The sequence below is a fragment of the Pseudonaja textilis genome, chromosome 3, assembly GCF_049901715.1.
Source record: "Pseudonaja textilis isolate UNSWEBS1 chromosome 3, rPseTex1.2, whole genome shotgun sequence".
Classification (NCBI taxonomy): domain Eukaryota; kingdom Metazoa; phylum Chordata; class Lepidosauria; order Squamata; family Elapidae; genus Pseudonaja; species Pseudonaja textilis.
Window position 1 is genome coordinate 37,210,362 of NC_141992.1, and position 21,865 is coordinate 37,232,226.

Below are 21,865 nucleotides of genomic sequence, written 5' to 3' on the forward strand. Positions count from 1 at the left end.
TGGCTATACTGCTGCACTGAAACTTTTCAGTCAGTCTTCAAAGGCAGCACCATGTAGAGCTTGAGTATCTGAGCTATGAGTAGGACATGAGTGACTCAAGGGCATCCAAATCCAAGGAGTGCAACTGGTACCCAAGAGAGCTGTTGCAAAGCCCCTTTTGATCATATTTGTCATAATCTAAATGAACATCAAAAAGGAAGGAAAACCACATCAGTTTTGTAGCTTTTGTGCAATATTTCAAATCAAGTGAAAAATCTTTATTAATTAGATCTGTTTTCTAGAATGTATTGTTGGAAGAAAAATCTGGTCTGGTTCCAAGTCGGGAAAAAGGCACTGGAAATAAAAATGGAGGCTAACTGGCTGCAAGGAAAGGAGGCTTATTTACAAGCAGAACCAACAACAGCATGTTGTTCTGGGACAGCTGAGAAAGTAGTTTTGATGAGTACATGGATTTTTATAGGGTTCTGGGATTTTGTGATTGAGATGCTGCAGTTGTTGTGTAATGTAGTGAGCTTTCTGTCTTTTACTATTCTAATGGTGGTGAGCCAATCCTTTTATGTCCTAAAGGTCATATTCTGTTCTTAGAATTTGGGTGAGGGGATGTAAATTCTTAATCCCATCAGCTGGAACTGAAGGTGCTGTTTGTGAATAGGCTGTCCTGGATTTCTTAATGGGCACAAAATATCCATCTCTAAAGACTTCAGGCATCTGCTGGAGGTTGTTTTACTATGCAGGAAGCTCCATTTCTCCTTTGGGGAAATATAATATTCTGCCTCTTTTAATATATCCTAAAATATTTCATTCTCTGGAGGGTAGGGGTTTCCTACAGTACACTGCATCTAGTCTTATCGATGGAAATGTTTTCATTGGAAGTCAATTCAATTGTGCAAAAGTTACACAACCCTTTTAGATATATTGCTCCTTTAATGGTTCCAGAAATGGCTTGTTTCGCACTAATATGATATCTGAAGCTTCTGTTTAAAGCAAGCTTCGGAGAATATCCCCCAATCTGGTACTAAAACTCCAGCCTTATTTCAGAATTAATTATGCCAGCTCGAATGTGCAATACACCAACTTTTAAAGTAGTGGCCAGACAGGATGCTATAGCAACAAATTCCTTTTGAAACTTGTGCAGACAAATTCAGACGTGTAGAAGTTGCTATGCAAAAACACCTGCTCAAATTATTCAACAATTAAAATTAACAATTAATTGACAATTATTAAAAATGCAACATCGCTGTCATTTACTTGCACTAGATGGCATTAGTTGTCTCTGAAAATCAAGTCCTTTAGAAGCAAATTATATTGTATTTTTCATTGTAGCATCTGAGATTTAGCCCATTTGATTTCAGTTCTGATGTCCCAAAGGTACTTTTCCAAAAGGTAACTGGATTTACTTGGTTTTACAAGTTTTTTTTTCCTGAACATGTTTCACTTCTCATCTAAGAAGCTCCTTGGATGAGAAGCAAAATGTGTTCAAGGGAAGAAAAAAAACCCAAGAAAGTCCTAATATCTATTTTATATCTTATAACTCTTATCAACCAAATTCGACTTCGTACTTTCCCTTAAAAATACACACTAAATTCTAAAAAAATAAAAAATAAATAACAATAATGAATAAATGGTTATTCTATTCAAATTCATCCTGATAACTAATATTGATTTCATTATAAATCTTTTACATTTCTTTTCAATTATATTTTATAAATCATTAAGAACAATTAAAGTATTTCCATTCCTTCCTCTTATTCCCTCTTCTTCTACTTTTGTTTCCTTTCTCTCTTTACTTCATTTAATTAACAAACATTCCATCGCATAACAATACCAGTTTTGTCTTTCACTTTAATCACCTATATTTCATATTTTCTACCTCATTACTATTTCTAATATAACAATGCTGTCTCTTGTATCCTTGCAGAATTCTCTCTTTCAATTTATATTTTTAACCATTATCTCTATGTCTTTTAAATAGGCTAATATCTTTAATCCTTGTACATTTTCCCTGATTCTTTATTTCCTGTTTCTGTCCCTTATAACTTCGTTTCCTTTTTATCTTTCCCCTCTTTTTCTCACCACCCTTTTTGTCCCCATCTCTCTGATTCTCCCTTCTGTAATCCTCTCTTTTGCTTCTTCCTAGTATTATATGTACTTTTCAAACTATTCTTTTTTTAGTTGTTTCCTCAGACCTTGAGCTTTTTATTCCCTTCCCCGCTTTTCCCATTCCACATGGAATTGTTTGGTCGTTAAAGATGGCTTCTTCTTTGTTCAGCCCTTCTTGTTCTTCAAGCATTTTTTGTTGTTTTTCATAGTTCAAAATCTCCATTTCTAAGAATTGAAGTGCAAAGCCAAAGGATCCTCCTCCCACTTGCAACTCTTTTTTCATTTTTTAAGTTCCATTTTTAGTTCCTTGAGGAGTACTACCATTTTAAGCACTTTTAAACAACCACCCAATTAATTTTAGTTCAGACCACTAGAAATCCAACACCCAGAATTCCAAAAATCACCAAATAATCCAAAGCTGTTTCTTCTTACTTCTTTTTTCCACTTTCCCTTTCCGGGGGCTCTGTTATCTTGTAACAAAGTTTCAGTTACAATGTATCCATTGGAAGTCTTGTTAAAATTCCACTGTTAATTCTTGTTATTTCCAGGTGGTACTCTCTGCTGTTTCCAAGTCCCATCCTTTCTTTTTTCCTCTACTTTCCACCTTTTGAAGGCTTTAGAATATCCAGAAAGTCTTTATTTTCCCTTTGACACTTTAATTTCATCATAAAATTGCCTGTTAGTGTCAAAGTAGATTAACACAAATTTCTTGCTTAAATCTCTTCTTTTTAGCATTCAAAGCCAATTGCAGCTGTCGATATGAGAAAAAAAAACTCTTTTCCTTTTCCCTCTCTTCTCCGCCACTTTAAGAATATTCTTTTAGGAGTAACACTCTTTGTAATTTAAATTCCAGGGTACCTTACATGCAAGCTCTCCCCTTTGTCTTCCTCCTGCTCAATCTTGTCCGGTCGGGTTCCTCTTTAAGGTGGCCATTTCTGACCACTGCTGCAACCACCTTTGGGAAAGGGAATAAAGACTGGATGAGGAGAGATGCAGCTCCCCTCAACTCAGCTGGCGGTCTCCCCCCTCTTCGCCACCTCTACGGGCTGGCTTCAGTCCCGTATCCAAGGGATCAGGGCGCTCCACCAGTGAGCACGGATCAAAACCGCACACAATTGCGGATTTCGGTCCATCGCCGAAGAAGCCCAAACCAGAGGCCTAAATGTATAAATTAAATGTTAAATGAGATTTGAATGGATAACAACTATAAGATATAACTGTGATATACTCTATTTGATAATCACAGGGGAAACCTTGCTTTTTAATGCCTGGAAGGGGAGGAAATTTTTCTTTTCCCTTTGGGGATGATGATGGAAAAAGAATGTATGAAATTGTAAGCAGGACAGACAAAAGTACAAATATAATGATTAGAAAGATATAGAAATTTAGAAAAAGATATGTAATTGAATTAGAAAGGAATGAGATAATCAGAAATAAGGTTGAGGAAAGTAAGGGAAGGGAAAAATTATTGAGAAAATGATAAAATAGTGACAAGATATGAAATAGAATATAAAGCTGAATATGTAATTGAGATTATATCTGTATGGAGATGTGACAACCTGGAATCATGCTGTTCTCAAAAAAGATATTTTATTTGTATTATGTTTTGTGAAAATCCAAATAAAACTTTTACAAAAAAACCCAACAGCCCAAGAAAGTCCTGTTGCCTTTTGGAAAAGCATCTTTGGGACAACTATAACTTGGGTGATTGAGAATCCGCACTGACGTTCACCTCGGATCACAAGACCCTTAATTTCCTTCCAAACTCCAGCCGCCAAAAATTATCTGGACATCCACGTATAACACACTGAGGCGCATGCGCTGTTGCCTTATAGGTCCACCAGAGTTGCGCGCCTGCGTTGCCCTCCACATTCATTCCGTTCGCTTTATTACATTGTAAAGGTTGCTAACCACCTCCACCTCTTTTTTTTTCCCTCTTAGAACGCGCACGCTTGCACGTTCGCTCTCCCCTCGCCCCCCACTCACAATCTCTGCAGTCCCAGCTCTAGAAGAGTGTCGGAGGCGCGCGCGCAACCCGATGGCGTGCGTGCGGACGCATGCGCTATCCGATGCGTGAGCAAAGCGGGGAGTCGGGTTCAAAGGAGGAAATATGGCGGAAAACAAAGGAGGAGGAGGAGGAGGCGGCGGCGGTGGCGGCGGGGAGGGGGCTGGAGAGGCCGGGCCGGTGGGGGGTGGTCCCGAACCTGCCGCTGCGGCGTCGGCTGTTGTTGTCACCTCTGCGGCGGCAATTGCATCTCCGTCTTCTCCGGCCCCGATCCAGCCCGAAGAAAGAGAAAGCCCCGCCGCGGCGATCCTGGCTGCGGCGGCGGACAAGGGCCCAGGGGAGGCGGAGGCCGCGGCGCCGGTTGTGGTAAGCGTAGGCCCGGGTTCCACCTCTATCCCGGCACCTCTGGGCCCCAGCCCTGCTCCCCCCGCTCTGTCCAGCGCCGCGCCGGGCCCGCTGTCGCTCCTAGACACCTGCGCAGTGTGCGCGCAAAGCCTGCAAAGCCGGGAGGCCGAACCGAAGCTCTTGCCTTGCCTTCATTCCTTTTGCCGCCGCTGCCTGCCGGAGCCTGAGCGCCAGCTCAGCGTGCCGGTGCCCGGCGGTGCCAACGGGGATATCCAGCAGGGTGAGTGGCCATAAGGTGCTCGGTGACGGTGACAGAAATCTTGACTGGGGAGGCTGCCCTGGTAAGGTGTGTGTGTGTGTGTGCCTACCTAAGGGAAGGGGCTGTGAACGAAGGGAGGAGAGTAGGCTATTAGAGTGCTTGGGACTTAAACTGGCACCATTTTGACCAGATCAATAACCCCGTATGATGGATGCAGCGATACAGGATGGGTTAGAAAAGGAATCCCAGGACTGTCTTGCTTGATCGGAGGCTTGTGTCAAGGGCAATATAGACGTGTACATAAAAGGTGGAATAATGGTGATACCGTAGGATGCAATTGGTCCGGAGCTGATCTTTTGTGTAGAATTTGGCACATTTGTTGCTATGTGCAGCATCAAGCCTGACCTTGGAAAATCTCTTGTGTGTCTAAGTGGTCAATTGCGGAGAAGCCATATTAGATTTCATTGCTTTGAGGTAGGTATTTAAACCATATGGCTTTCTACAGATGACTTGTCAGTAATACTTAATAGATTTTACTAATTGGTAAATATAAAACAAAGACCCAAATTTTATGGTGGGTGGTCCAAATCTGATAAATTTTATTTTCTTCTCTTCAGTCACTTTCAAAATACAGTATAGTATATCATCCCTTGCTGTCAGTAGACACTAGGCTTTGAAGAACTTGTTTTTATTTGTTCATTTGCATTATATTAATAATTTGGAGTTTGTTAATTTGCACCTGTTACAAAAGAGATTACACTTAGAATTAAATCATTCTGAACTCAGAAATGTATGTGTATTTGAGCACTAATACATACATTCAGTAGTTTGGATGAGTAATACTGTATTGTTGAGAGCATGATAGTTTTTTGTATGATAAGAGTAAATGTGTAGGTATCAATACAGGGTCTTTTCTTTTTCTTCTTAGTTGAAGAATCCCATCATGTCTAATCCTAACTGACAAATAATAACTGGTTCTGACATTCCACTCTAACAGACTCATTCCTCCCTCTTTATTATACAGTTCAGGTCTGTTCAGTGCCTTTTCTGGGATTGCTTGTCTTTTCTTTGCAGTTGCTGTGTGATCCTGGGGGGTGGAAATGTAATTTCTCTAAAGTCTTCCATAGACACTCATAATACCTTTTTGGAGATCAAATTCAAATATTCCCCTCCTCCCTCTCTCCTCAGATTTTTGCATTTTACTGGCTCGCAGTATTTAGGAATAAATTTTGTCCAGCACTTTTTGTCTGCCTTTTAGTAGTTACTGTCTATATTATAGATACTGGAAGCCTATACTCACCTTGGCCTGAAAATAATAGTGGATAGTGTTTTGTTCTAGATGATATTATTGACAGTAAATGAAATGCATGTCAAGTGCTTCTAGAGACTTTCTTTAATATTGCTGGCATTTTCTGTTTTGGAATTTCACTCTAGGATGCTTTTTCCTCAATCCAGATTCTCTGAAGTATGTTTTATATGAGCCTTTTTCTGCAACTTTGGAAGATACACATTAAAAAGATTTTCAGGGAATTGTGCATCATATACTTAAATTGGGTTGGGGTCAAGTATTAGACAACATATTATATGTGGTGAGCTCCCCCCCCCCCAATTTTTAAAATGGTTATGAAAGCAGTATTATTTGGGAAAATGTTTTAAACCATCATGTAGGTCAAAAGGGGTGATTGTGAATTTTTTGTGACTGGAATTTACTGTTACTTTCTTTCAACTAAGTCATTGATTGAGATGGACAGCCACAAAAATTGAACAAATAAATAAACATCACTTGTGATGAGATGTTGTACACAAATTTAATAAATATGTAGATTCCATGAATTGCTATACAATTAAAAAAAATTATACCCGAGAAAACCTCATTGCTCTAGCTTTCATGAACTGCCTATGATGCTCAGTTAATCCAGATTTTTAATGCCATACCTATGGTTTTTCTAATTTCATCTTTGCAACCCCCCGAAAATAAAAGGAATTTACCAAAAATAATTTTGAGCTTTCTGAGATGATTCAAAATCTCTGATGTTATTCTCTGTCAGAATGATACTGGTACAAATTCTTAACAAAAGAATTATCAACTTTGCTGTTGATAATTATTATGTATAATATTAATTTACAAAAACTCATATAAATTACTTCAATAATCTGTATTATCTCTACATTGTAGCTGGAAGATAGAATGACTTAATAAGGCTGTTACCTGTCCTAATAACAGGTAGTATGTAACCTGCACTGGACTTTTTGGGGATGGAAATGGCAGTCTTAGTGGCAACTCAGAGCCCTCCAATCATCCAAGCTGGAAAAGAGCAGTGATCACTATCCTTATATTTTGCCTTATTTCCTTTTTTCCTTTTCCCCTTTCCTTTGGTGAATGAGAGGCTATACAAATTTAATAAATAATATACCTTCGAAGGAAAGCAGCTTATTTGCACCTGCCCATTTAATGTTCTGAATCCTGCTTTCAATCATGCTTCACTTTTAGGGGCTTCTTGAGATCAAGGTTTGTGATTTCAGAAAGGCTAATTCTGATGTGTAGTTCTCTTCTCCAAGGTCAGAAACTTGTGGCTGACATTTGAGGGGGAGCCAACCAATCTTGTGGCCTTAGGACTGTAGCCTTATTTTCTTATTTAGTCTTTTTATCAGTTAATGTATTTTTACATTCTGCCTCTTCAAATAGACTTAATTGGATGTTTTAATAATGTGGTCTTGAAAAATTGTTTTTTTTTAACTTGGTGACCATTTTTATTTTATTTTTCTATGAATTCATGTAGACTTGAAAATTGATGGACATTCATAGAACTATTTAGACAGATTTCAATAATGAGATGTTTTGTGAAGAATATACAGTATATAGCTAATCCTATTTACATGAAGCGTTTGGGTGTGTTGTGCTTACTTGCTGAAAATGTTGAGATTTGATAAGCTGTTTTGGACGTAGTATTAGCACATAGGTTAATAATATATAATTATTTTGTATGCAGTCCAGTTTTTCTTTTAACTGTTTGAAGTAAGAATATTGTCTTTTATTTGTCATTGTGTAATTATATTTTTCAGTATGAGAAAGTTGTATAATGCTGCAATTAGTCACAGGAGTAAATATAGAGGAAAAATTGCTCTTTGAAAATTATTATAACATACAATACAGAAAAGTGAGTTTTAATCTATTTTTTTAATCTTCCTGACAAAATATTTGTATTATCTGTAAATGTCAAACACATAGATTGAATGTTTATTATGGTTTCTGTCTCAGTGGAGCTTTTAGAAAAAAAATGATAACATTTTGGAAATATAAAAATCTTACGTGGTCATAACTTAAAAAGAGACTAATTTATAAGCAATTAGAACGAAAGGGGCTAACACTGGGTCTAAAATAAAGAACTCTAATAAAGTGGAATGTTTGTTTTTAATCAAACCATTGGTCCATATAATTTTGTATTGTCAGGACTGGCCATTCTCAATTTGATAATCTTCAATTGTGTTGTATTTCTATTATTTTTATTTTGAGCCAGTGCGATCAAAGGCGATAACGATCTGAAATTAGTCCAATATATCAGGAAAACCTGCAGTTGAGAAAGGATGCTTTAGGCTATATAAGTTTTAGTAGTTTTTTCCAGATCTGTTTGCATATGCTTAATGTTGAATGATTAGGTTTGTTCGCTGAGCGACTTTATAAATTGTTCAATAATAGATGAAAATGTCTACTTTCAATTTTGAAATCTGTATTTTAAGGAAGAGCGTGTCTACCGATTTGTCTAGGTTTCTGAAGTTCAAGTCCATTTTCTTCTATTAAAATCCACTGAATGATAATTGACCAGCCATTATTTCTCAATTCAGCGTATACTGTTGTTCTTGGGAAGAATGCAGAATGAATTATATATGTTTTATTGAGCTCCTGTGGAAATATCAAGATTAAATAAAAATGCCAGGTCTCTTGTATTATCCTTTTCTATGCAAAAGTTATAAAGGATTTTTCTTTGAAGTAAAAAATTTAAAAATGAAACTTAGTATAGTTTAGGTTACTCTATAACTAATATAATGTAATTTAAAATTGCAGATTAGTTTAAGACAGATTATTTATGAATCAAAGCAAATACATTCCTGTTGTTCAATCTTATAAGTAGTAAAGCGGATTGTGTGAATTGTTAAAATAGATCATATATTTGAGGTATTTTGTAGACATTACTCATTAACTTTTTTTTAATTATAACTCATTTTGTAAAGTCAATTGGCTTAAGAATTGTATTCCTATTAAGTATTGAGACTAATTTAGCAGCATCAACAACTAGTTTAAATCTCATTTGGAATGTAAATTACTTGATTGAAATAATGAGTAATTAGAATACAGTGATTTATTTAAGATCAGCAAAATGGTTATGTAAAATAGGACAAGGAGGTTGCGTGCAGGATATCGAGAGTGTTGTTGTAGCCATTTGCTCCTAGAGGATTTGGTTCTATGTTCTATAATACCTGTATTTTATTTTATTTTTATTTATTTTATTTTGACAAAAGCTTATAATACAATAGAAATAAGAATAATCATAAATTTAAATATAAGAAATAGGAACTAATAATTGGGGACAATAGGACAGGAACAGTAGGCACGATTATGCACTTATGTACGCCCCTTACAGACCTCTTAGGAATGGGTGAGATCAATAGAGTTTTGAGGGTAAAGGAGTGGGGTTTGAGCATATGACAACAGAATCAGGTAGTGAGTTCCAGACATTGACCACTCTGTTGCTGAAATCGTACTTCCTGCAATCAAGTTTGGAGTGGTTTACATTAAGTTCATATCTGTTGTGTGCTCTTGTGTTGTTGAGGTTAAAGCTGAAATATTCATTAACTAATAAGACGTTGTAACATACGATTTTATGTACTATGCTTAAGTCCAATCTTAGCCGGCGTAGTTCAAGGTTGTCTAAGCCTAGAATCTCAACTCTGGTGATGTAGAGTATTCTGTTGCGAATAGAGGAATAATTTAGGCACATTAACCTGTAATATTCATACCACCAATATTGAAAAACCGATCTATAAACCAGAGTATTCTTCTAGGCTAGCTCTGGGAGTTGTGGGTTCTCTTCCTTCTCCAGCGTAGGTTCTAGTAGATATTGATGGGGGAGAGAGGTCCAGCCTGCAGTCCTTCTCAAGGTGCCTCAGGGCTTGGTACTTTCTCCCTTCTTGTTCAGCATCTACATGAAGCCATTGGGTGAAGCTGTCCAGTGGTTAGGGATGAATATTATCTATATGCTGATACTACTCAGCTTTATATTTCCATCCCTGATGCCCGAAGGATGCCATGGAGGTTGTCTTGGAGTCTGGATACTTTGCGGCCTGGAAGGGAGGCAACAAGTGTCAGCTCAATCTGAGCAAGACTGTGTATTTGGATGTCTTGGATTTGTAGATCTTTATCTTTGGTTCTGAGTAAGTAGCACTGCCCTAGATATTGCACTATCGGGGTGGGATGGGGGGCTTCTGGAACTTGTACTATTCCTTGACTGGAGCCCTGTTAATGGCCACCCATGTCTGTATTGTTGCAACATGTTTCTCATGAAGGTGATCTTGAAGAGCATTTGGAAGTTTTAACTGGTTCAGAATGTGATGGCATAGGCAGTTAATGGTGTTGGTTATTTGACATATGTAACACCACTGTTTTTTGAACTGCATTGGCTTCCAGTGTGCCTCTGGGTGAAATTCAAGGTGTTGGTATTCACTTTAAAGGCCTTAATGGCTTTGGATAGCACTATTTACAGGACTGCCTCCCCAGTTGTTTTTGCTTAGCCTACCTGGTCTGGCAAGAAGGGCATGGTGCAGGTACTATTAGCAAAGGAGTGTTGGTCAGCAGGGGCCAAGAGGAGAGCCTTTTCTACTATGGTGCCCACCCTTGGAAACATTATTCCCTCTAAGCTTAGGTTAGCCCTCATCCTGCTGGTCTTCTGCATGGCCGTGAAAGCCCTGATGTTCAGCTGCTTTTATTTTTATATCATTATATTTTATATTATGTATTTTACATGTTCATCTTTATGCTGTAAGTTGCTCTGAGTCATGTATGTGACATGGGCAGCTATATGAAGGAATAAATAATTTGTAGTATGGAAAAAAGCAGGCTAGCGTGGAAGATGTTTTGGACTGTTGATAAAATAATGTACATAAGATAAAATTGGGAAATTTACTAACGTTTTAGAGCAGGGCTGTCAAACGCCTGGCCCATGGGCCGGATGCATCACGTGCTGGCCACGCCCATGCCCACGCCCGATTTAGCAAAGGGGAAAAAGTCCCAATATGTCATGTGATGTTGTCATGATGACATGAGTTTGACACCCCTGTTCTAGAAGGTGTTTATTTATTTTTTTATTTGTTAGATTTATTTGCCTACTCTCTTACCGGAAGGTGACTCTAGACAGCTTGCAACAATAAAACAAATAAAACCATAAAAATTAAATATTTCTGATGACAATAAAAATACAATTAAAAGATGGGGATGGAGGGAACGGGATGCGCAGGGGGGTAGGTGGGATCTTTTTTTTTGTTTGAAAAAGTTTTTATTTTTTTAAGACAAACATATACAAACAAAACATAAAAACATAAAAACCATCTTCCATCTTATATACATACAGTGTGTCAGTTGGTTACAAATCTTTTGTAGACACTTCTCAATTTATATAAATTTCCACATTATCAGGCTAACATATGCTTATATGCTTATCAATTATTAATCATCCATGACCAAACTATTCTATCACTTTATATGAGATATTTCAATTTTTTTTAAAAAAATGTTATACTTTCATCCAATGGTTATATATGTCTATATTATATTTTATATTTATCTATTAAACCTATTATAAAATCAACAGATCTATTACATTACCATGTCTTTTTGTCCAACCATTGATAAAACAAATCCCATATCATATAAAATTGTTTATCTTCTTGTTCTCTAATTTCAAATGTCAATTTACTCATTTTAGCACAGACCATAATTTTCTTAATAACTTCCTCCTGCATAGGTATTTTTTCATTTTTCCAATTCTTAGCAAACACAATTCTAGCTGCCGTTAAAACATTTATAATCAAATACTTCAATTCTTTATTGTATATTTCCAGTATAATTCCCAATAAAAAAAATCTCTGGTTTAAAGTCTATGTGTTGTTTTATCATTTTTTCCAACCATGTGTGGATTTTAGTCCAATATTTTTTTGCATCCGAGCATGTCCACCGCATATGGTAATATGAACCAGGTATCTGATGACATTTCCAACATTTATCCGATTTATTCTTAAACATTCTTGCAGTTCTCGTTGGGGATAGATGCCACCTGTAAAACATCTTATACAAATTTTCTTTATATGCAGTTGACATTGTCATTTTATAATTTTGAGACCACAATTTTTGCCACTTCTCTAAATCAATCCCATATCCAAAATTCCCCCCCCCCCAAGCAATCATCGTTTCTTTAACTTGTTCTTCTTCCAGTTTAAATTCTAATGGATGTCCATAAAGTTTTTAAATAACCTTTTCATCAGTACCCATCAAAAGTTTATCTAAATCAGTCAACTTATCATAAATACCTTCTGTTTTAAAATCTTTATCAAATCTAGATTGTACTTGCAAATATGAAAACCAATTCATTTTTATACCTTGTTTTTCCAATGCTTGCATAGATTTAAGTTCACCCTTTTCATTCAATCTCTCACCATATCTGTTTGTTTCTTTTTATATATTACTGGATAGGAAAAAGCTTCAATAGTCGATATCCATAATGGAATTTTTAAATAATATTGTCTTTTTGTCGTCTCCCGGTTCAAAAACTGTGCCTCTTGAATATGTCTTCTAAAGTACCCCTGTGTTTTAGTTCCCTTATACCAAAGGAAAACATGCCATCCTTTTCTTAAACTGGGATCTCTTCTTAAACTATAGACTGATACTCCACTGATACTCCCCCTTTAGTGCCCAAAGCCAACTTGCAGAACCAGGTCTTTAAACCCTTACAGAAGATGAGAAGGATGTGAGCAGATCTCAGCTGTTTCAAAGGGCAGAAGTTACAGCAGAAAAGACTTTTTCTGGACCCGCCTGTCAGAATTCCTTGACTATAATTTTTACATAGATTTTTTTTTAAGTTAGAAGATTTAAAGGTAATAAATTGCCTTACACTATTTAAATGTTACCCTCTCAAAAAGCTAATAATAATAAATTCAAAGAACCAAAGAAAATATGCTAATAAACATTCATAAATTTCAGAGAATTCGCTAAAAATTAGCACATGCAGACAGAAAAAAAGGCACCATTACTTTTATTTTAAATTCCAAAATTGGGACATGCACATTTCAAAGACATGTTTCTTGCCTTTTGCAACTCCTTCCTTCTTCATAGTATTTTGATGGCAATTTTAATAAGTTTCTTATACATGGGTCAGCTTTAAAAAGTCAGTAGGAACATCCAAACAAGGAGAGGAAATTATAGAAATAAGTGGCAGAGGGAACATCTTGATGGACTTTAATAATCAAGCATCTGAGCTATTATGAGCAATTAATTACAGTGCTTGATACAACTATTTGAGATATTTAACTAGCCTTGAGGAAGGTGAAGGTGAATAAGAAATTTAAACAAGGCATGTTTCTAATCAAGTAAAAGTGAGTCTTAATTGAGCTCATTTGAGAGACTTAATCAGTTAAATATCTTAAGGGATGCCGGAATGGTTCAGCAGCATTGAGAATTTAGTAGAATAACAATGGAAAACCAAAGAAGAAAATTCTAAGATACAGCGAAAAAAAGGAAGAAATAAAAAATAAAGGTATATAATTTGTCCTTTTCTGAAACCCTGTGAGTAGGTACAACATTATAAATAAAACAGGAAGGAAAGGGAAAAGTAAAACAAGGGAAAATTAAAAAAGGGTTTTCTTCTTAAAACTGTAGTAATCCTCTGTGGAATGATCTTGGGAGACAGGAGAAGGAGTTGCAGACAAGACAACATTCATCTAAGTGCCAGCTGAGTCCCCAGCAGAAATGGAGGTGTGGCAAATGCTACAAAAGGATTCTCCCTAGTTTCTTGAACTGTAAAGGAGAGGTGGGGAAGGATGTTTTTTCAGACTTCAAGATTTGGTTAATGTAACCTTGAGGATAGAGGTTTGTTCTCTGAGCACGTGGGTTGGTTTCTGAACATTTAATTACCAGACTAGGTAACATCTTCAGTGGAATTAGGGGATGTCAGTGCTAGTGTTCCTTTGCTTATAAGGGCTTTGTGTGGTCAGTAGGCCTTGTGATGGTGAAATCATGCCTGACCACATGAAACCTCACCTGATGTGATCGATATTGACATCCCCTAAATTCCATTGAAGATGTTACCTAGCCTAATAACGAAATGTTTGGAAACAAAACTACAAGCTTGGAGAATGAACTTCCACCCTCATTCTACATCCAAGCTACAGATATTCACCACTAATGTAACCTTAGAATAAGATTAGAGATAGTAGTTCTGGATATGCTTTTTGTCCACCTCATTTTTGTAACCCACTGTGAGTCAGTTTCATTGGAATCCTTTTCAGTATGGTGAGCCCGAATAACCTTAATCCAGTCCAGGACATTTGAATAATTCACCTGGGTGTATACAAGATGAAATGGCGCAATGCAATGTGAAGTTGAGTGCAAGGACTATTTGGAGCAGACTGCAGGAATTTGTCCTAAAATCTAGAATTCCACAAAAAAAGCCACTTTTATCTCGCAAAGGTCGAAAAGACTAAACTGGGCTAAAACCCATGTTATCTGGACAGAGGAACAATGGGACAATGTTATTTGGAATGATGAGACCAAGATCTCCCTATTTGGTAGTGACGGCATAAAAATACACCTTTCCCAAAAGGTTTCCACAATTTTGGCCACTACTGTATAATGACATATATGCCAAGGAATTTTTTTTTTGTAAAGGATTGGCCTCTGAGACTGGACAATTTTGGATTTCTTATGACTTGGGAGCAATTTTTCTTGCTCCGAATAATAAATTATTTTATTTATTGCTTTAGTTGACTAGATATAGATTGATAGGAAGTGGAACTTAGGCTGTCTTCATATTGTTTAATTTGCTATGTTTAATATAAATTAATTTACAACATAACCAACTTTTAGCGTCTATGTTGCTTATGTGTGTACCTTCTGGGAGATTTCTTTCATTGACTATGCATGCTAACATATTCATTCACATTATTTCACTTCTTAAATTGTGGAAGACAGTAGAAATCGGTTTTTCATGACCTGGAATAAATTTAACACATACAAGTTAGAGACAGATTAGCTTGCTGACAGAACAAACTTTGTCAAGATTGTGGGTTCATACTTGCCTATATAGGTAGCATGTGCTTAACATCCATTGTTCAGTGATAGTTTGATGTCACAATGGCGCTGAATGATGGTACTTATGACTGATTTAAGTTCCACCCATTGAAACATCCTTGCAATAATGTGAACAAAATTTGTCCCACTTGGGACCACTTACATTTGCGGCACTCTTTTGGCTTCCTGATTATTCACTGCTGCCATTTGCCCCCACCCCCTGGCCCTGCTGTACCATGTGCCATTACCATACCAATCAGGGTCCTTTTTTATACCAGTGCAGTTGGACCATCTCATGCTTTGGTCAAGGTGACGCTTTGCACCTCACCTAGGGTCTTTTTTAATCAAATAAGTCTGGCAGAAAAGAAGCACCCTGGGTGGGGTGTGAATGGAGGCCCTGGCTGGTGCACAAGGAAGATCCCAACTGGTATATGTAGTAGTGGAGTGCAATGGCATAGTAGTGAAAGGCAGGGCTGGGTAGGGTGTGTAGGGCCAACTGGATGTAGTATATTGGTAGGCAGGCAGAGATAATAGGGTAGTAGGAAGGGGTAGATAGGCAGGTGTGGGAAATTAAAGAGGAGACATTCTCCTCCATACTGCATCGAGAGCCCAGGATGGGTTGACTCCTTCCTATGACATCATAGCTGAGTCTGTACTAAGATATAAAAGCCAGCCCCTGGGAGAGACCCCACCTTTTGACTCAGCTCCTTTCAGTCAGTAGCTGTGTCTCTGAAAGAGTTCTGTTAGATAGAAATCACCAGCAATCTTCAGTATTTTTTTCCTCTCTTCAAGCAGCTCCCAGGGATCTGGGCAGCTGCTCTTTCAGGAGAGCCTTGCAACGTTGGGAGCAGTGTCACAGAGCTCTGTGCAGGCAAGCAGGGCAGCATCTGCAGACCTCCCCCATGCCTGCAGTTTGGAGCGATCGTAAACACGATTGGCAAACTGATAAGAGCTCCAACCAGCTGATCGTGTAGCTGATTGCTGTGTTTTTCCCTTGCTGACTTCGCTCTGGGCTCTGTATAGCCTAAGGAACGATTCTTCAATCTTGGGGCCTGTTTTCCTGTAGTCAGTGGCCATCTTCGATTCAAGCCTTCCATCATGAGGTGAGCGGCCATTTTGTAAGCCCGGGGGCCATTTATACCCTAAGGGGCTTAATAGAAAAATTTCTAAACAGCTTCTTTCCAATGCAAGAGCCTTTATTTTACAATTGGAGCAAGATAAGGCTCAGGCAGAGCTTTCCCCCCCAGTGGAACAGTCTTTTAAGCCCAATAGGAGAAAAATATGTAGGCAACGCACCCAATCAGTCCAGAGGGAGGTGGCTGCTAAAATCAAAGCTAAGTCTCTAGCACCTAAGAAGGCAACTCAGGCTGAATTGAGGGCAGAGAAGTGCAGACATGCAGCTCTAGAGAGGCAGTTCAACAGAACTATTCAACAGAAGGGAGTGCAACTACAGCATGTTTCAGGCGATACTCGTGGGCCCCAACCAAGCCCTCCCAGGGGAGGAGAAGTTATCTATGAGCGTTTCCATCCTCCATCCTGGTCTCCTGAGGCTCTTGCTGTACAGCCAGATCCTCAGGATTTAAGCAGATCTGGGCTTTATTTCCAACAGGCTTCTGTGCCCTATGCTCCTCCCCCTCCCTCCAGGCCTCGAACCTCCTCAATCTAGGCCTGAAGCCACCTTCATTCCCACAGCAGCGGGCCTTCGGCCTTCTGCCTCTACCTTTGAGCATAGACCAAGGGATATCCAAGATGTAGTCTCATCAGCCATTAGGCAGGGATTGGTTGAAGGCTTCAAGCAAATTCTTCAACCTCTGGAAAGGGTTCAGGCCCTTCTCCCTTTTCAATCTATAAGTTGCTTGCCTCATCATCCTGATTTACACAGGCCTCAGGACCTCAGGGTCCATTCTTCTCTACCAGAATTGGAGGAGATTGATGAGGAAGGAAGGCCTTCACCATCTGAACACAGTTACTCTTCTCATTCAGAGTGTGAAGAGGGTAAGATTTTTGACCAAAATCTTTCAGAGGATGAGGATTCTCACCTAGATCAGACATCCTCTGCATTGGTCTTCAAACCTACTCTCTTTAGACCATTACTCAGCAAGGCCTTGGTCACTGCCAAGCTGTCGCCAGAGGAAGTGGCTCCCGAGCCACAAGGAATTCGCTCTTCTCCAAGCCTGTAGTGCATGCAGAGGTTTTGCCTTCTCCCATTTTGTTCCTGGACAAGGTCAAGGAACAGTGCGCTTCTCCTTTGGCAGGTCCTCACGCCTCTTCTCTAGGTAAGCGTTCCTACAATGTCAGCGCAGCTCTGGACAATGCCCTGGCAGTGCCTTCTGTTGACATTCCGGTTCTGGCCTTGTTCTCATCTTCTGGCACTCCCATGGAGCCAGAAGATATCCTGAAACTGCATAATAAGCACTCTGAACAGACCCTCAAGTGCAATCACCAGGCTGCTGCTTGGGCTTCAACAGCAGCATCCTTCTTCACCAGGGTATCCATACGGTGGCTGTGCCAACTCCAGAATAGATTGCCTGCTTCTGACCTTCGGTCTCACCAAGACCTTAATAAGATTATTGCAGCGGCGGAATTCACTGCGGATGCCACTCTCAATTCTGCCAAATTTGCATCCAAGGCCATGGCATCTTCTGTAGCAGCAAGAAGACTTTTATGGCTCCAAAATTGGCAGGCAGAGTCACGCCGAAAATGGAAGCTGGCTTCAGTTCAGCTTTTTGGCGATGCTCTGGAACCTTATCTCATAGAAACCAGAGATAAACGTAAAATTCTCTCTTCCTCTGGGAAGAAAGCCAACTATCTCCCTGCTCCTTATTGCCCTCCTGCCTTCCGAGCGGAGACCTCATCTCGCTTCCCCCGCTCTCATAGACCATACTCCCAATGCCAAGACCAATGGGCGGAAACATCTGGCAGGCAACAACCTTCTACTGATAAACAGCCCTTTTGGGGGGGAGGGGGTCGTTCCTTCCATCGTTCTAAGTAATCCCTCGTTCTCCCCACCCATTGGAGGTCGCCTAGCCTTCTCTGCCTCCAAATGGGAGGAGTCAACGATGGACGCCTGGGTGCTCAGCACTATTAGGTCATGGTTACAATTGGACTTCCTAACCCCACCCCACCCCAAAATTTTTTGATCTGTCCTGTGTCTTGGGACATTTCAAGGCAAGCCCTCATGAATCAGGCCATTCAGCACCTTCTTGAAATCAGGGCTATTCAACCTGTTCCCCCATCTCAACGGGGATGTGGACTTTACTCTCACCTTTTCATCATTCCCAAAGCCTCGGGGGTGGCAAGCCATACTTGATCTAAGATTTCTCAACCAATTTGTAAAATAGAGGCGATTTTAAATGCAGACTCTGCATTCTATTTTAGAGAGCGTTTGGGAGGGCGACTTCCTCTCTTCCATTGATCTCACTGAGGCTTACCTTCACCTCCCAATTTGGCCTCATCATCGCCAGTTTCTCCATTTCTGTTATCAGAATACCCATTACCAGTATTGAGCACTTCCCTTCGGCCTCTCACCGGCTCCAGGGGTCTTCACAAAGGTTCTGGCAGCATTGGTGGCATCTCTCCATTCTATTCCAGTGAGGATCCAATGCTACTTGGATGACGTTTTGATTCTTTCATCTTCCATCCTTGCGACCCATCAGGATCTGCAAATTACCCTGTCATGTCTCCAGAGCCATGGATTTTCCATCAACACCAAAAAGAGCCAGCTGTCTCCTACAACCAAATTGTAACACTTGGGAGCAGTCATCGATACCATGTCATGCCAGGTTTTCCTGTCCCAGCTCATGGAAAGAGCCTTGCAGAGATCATCAGCCAGATCCAGCAACATCAAATTGTCCCCCTGTCGCTGCTGTCCAAACTTCTGGGGGAGATGGTTTCCTGTATTGGCATCGTCCCGTGGGCTCGGCTCCACTCCTGAGCCCTCCAATGGTTTCTGCTTCCTTACCAACGAGCAGGAACCAGCTACTCATCCATCAAGGTCTCACTCCTGCCACAAATCCGGAGATCTCTCAATTGGTGGCATCCCCATCTATCTGGAGCGGACTCCTGTTCAGGGACCCAGACAGGCTAGTCATAACCACCGATGTCAGCCTCCTGGGTTGGGGTTCCCATATGCAGGGCCAGATAGCTCAGGGCCTTTGGTCCAGATCCGAACAGACCCTTCCCATAAATTGGCTAGAGCTCAGAGCCATTTTTCTGGCTCTTAAGCATTTCAGGCAATCAGTGACTGGCTCTCATATTCTAGTCTTTATGGACAACATGGCTGCAAAGGCTCATGTCAACCGGCAAGGGGGGACGAGGTCCAAAGCCCTCATGAGAGGCTCTACGGTTGGGGTTATGGGCAGAGAAACACCTGTTATCGATCTCGGCAGACTGGGGTCAGCAACTCCCAGGCCAACTGGCTCAGCAGGAGCCTAGTCGACCAGATAGAATGGTCCATTCCTCCGTCTCTATTCAGGGATCTTTCCCTCAGATCCGGAACACCAGAGGTGGATCTTTTCTCCATTCCTCAAAACGCCCAAGTCACCAGATTCTTCACCAGGTTTCCTTGCCAGGGAGCAGAGGGGACCAATGCTCTTCGGTGCAGATGGCCCAAGGGTCTCCTCTACGCCTTTCCCCCACTTCCCATCATTCCGGCAGTAATTCGGAAGAGGTTGGAGGAACGTGTGGAGCTCCTCCTGGCACTCTATTGGCTAAGGAGGCCCTGGTTTGTGGACCTGGTCAACCTATTGGTGGCTTCTCCTTGGAGGATCCTTGCCCATCTAATCTCCCTTCACCAGGGGGCCCTGCTCCACCCAGAGCCCCAGTGATTTAAGCTGACCATGTGGCACTTGAGCGGCAGCGGCTAGAGGAGGCTGATCTTCCAGAAAGGGTCATCCTCACTATCCTGGCTTCTCGCAAACCTTCTACAAGGTGCATCTATGATGCCACCTGGCAGGCTTTTTCCCGATGGTGCCTCAGGGAGGGTCTTTCTCCTGCTTCAGCCCAGTTGGCAGAAGTTCTTAGCTTCCTTCAGCATGGGCTGGAGAAAGGTTTGGCCCCCAACACTGTGCAGGCAGGTTGCGGCCCTCTCCTCAGTCCTTTTATGGGGTTCGCTTCCTTCCTTATCCCATCACACTTTAGTCAGGAGGTTTTTGAAAGGGGCTTCCAACCTGCACCCTCTGATGGTTCACAGGTATCCTTCCTGGGACCTTCATTTGGTCCTTAATGCCCTTACAAAGCTCCCCTTTGAACCCCTTAGAACAGTGTCTCTCTGTGTCCTGACTCTGAAGGTAGTGTTCCTTGTTGCCATCACTTCTGCCAGGAGGGTTTCCGAGCTTGCTGCTCTTTCCATCAGACAGGACCTTTGTTCCTTTCACGATGATAGGGTTGTTCTTTGTCTGGACCCCCTCATTTATTCCGAAGGTTAACACCTGGTCTCACAGGTCCCAGGACATTGTTTTGCCTGACTTCTGTCCTCTCCCGCACCATGACTTAGAGCGGCAGTGGCACACGCCAGACGTAAGAAGGGCTCTTAGAATATACATTAAGCGCACTTCCTCCTTCAGGAAGTGGGAAGCCATGTTTGTTTCCTTTTTCCCTTCTCACTTGGGGCACAAGGCCTCTTCTCCTACTATTAGCAGGTTGGTCAGGTCTTGCATTGAACAGGCCTACAAAGCTGTGGCCCTTCCGGCTCCCCGAGGTCTGATGGCGTACTCTACCAGAAGCGCGGCCACTTTTCTGCCTGGGTGACCCAAGCATCCTTGGAGGAGACTTGTCATGCGGCCATGTGGACATCCCTGTCTCCTTTCATCAGACACTACTGTCTGGATGCTTTTGCCTCGGCGACTGCAGCCTTCAGCAGACTGGTGCTTCAATGGGTGGTTCCACAGTCAGCATGATGAGCCAGACGAGGCCCCGCCCATGGACATGCAAGCTTTGGTATGTCCCATTCTGGGCTCTCGATGCAGCATGGAGGAGAATGGGCATTGGTAGAAGTTACTGTGAACGCCCTTTCTATCTATGCTGCGAGAGAGCCCAGCCCCTCCCTTGATTCGTCCGGAGAGGGTAAGACATATTTGTGTATTTATTTTGGGCTTTCAGAGACACCTTTCAGTCTGTCAGGTATCTTCGCCAAAGCTGGGGTCTCTCCCAGGGGCTGGCTTTTATATCTTAGTACAGACTCAGCTAAATGACGTCATAGGAAGGAGTCAACCCATCCTGGTCTCTCTCGCAGCATAAATAGAAAGGGCATTCATGGTAACTTCTACCAACGCCCAGTTCCTAATGGAGATTTAGGAATGGGGAGGAACCAAGCTGAGATTGGCTTGGATCAGGTTGGGTCCTCACCTAATGACTCGTGGGAGGGGTGGAATTCAGTTAATGTTGGTAACAGAGATTGCTGGGATTGCTAAGTGATGAGGTCACATGACATTGCGCTTTATGACTGCATTGCTTATTAGTAGAAATTCTGCTCCCAGTTACTGTTGTTAGCCAATGACTACTACGGTAGCAAGCAAAAAAATTTTCAGTTGTGAAATTAACATTAATTAACCTGGTGCAAACATTTGAAACCTGCATCCTTGAGGAAGTAAGAATTTGATGTATTACATTCTGCAGGAGATAGCTTCTGAAATGTTTTCAACGACTGAACTGTATTCAATTTTAAGATCTTCAGTTGCTGTACATTTTCCTCCCTAGGCCTTTTTGAAATACACACATATAACCTTTTGTTAATTGGAGTGTTTTGAGTACATTGTAAGTAGCTTTACTGCATCTTCGGTAATTAAGCTAAGTCAAAACTGTGGCATATATTTTTTGGAGAAAT

General features: G+C 40.7%; 1 protein-coding gene and 1 long non-coding RNA gene across 5 annotated transcripts in view; one reads left to right on the forward strand and one right to left on the reverse strand.

Annotated features, from left to right (window-relative positions):
* Positions 1-242: 242 nt before the first annotated feature.
* On the reverse strand, positions 243-4,149 carry LOC148126076 (uncharacterized). The gene is made up of 2 exons (XR_015742747.1): positions 4,087-4,149; positions 243-3,258 (listed from the first exon to the last, which is right to left on the reverse strand). It is a non-coding gene; the product is annotated as an uncharacterized LOC148126076 (long non-coding RNA).
* A 31-nt stretch (positions 4,150-4,180) lies between these two features.
* Positions 4,181-21,865, forward strand: part of TRIM33 (tripartite motif containing 33) — a 70,429-nt gene continuing 52,744 nt past the window's right edge. For all 4 annotated transcript variants that reach the window (XM_026713051.2, XM_026713053.2, XM_026713052.2 and 1 more), the window contains exon 1: positions 4,181-4,730. In XM_026713051.2, coding sequence (XP_026568836.1) covers positions 4,211-4,730 — 520 coding nt within the window. In that variant the 5' untranslated portion in view covers positions 4,181-4,210. The remainder of the gene's footprint in view (positions 4,731-21,865) is intronic.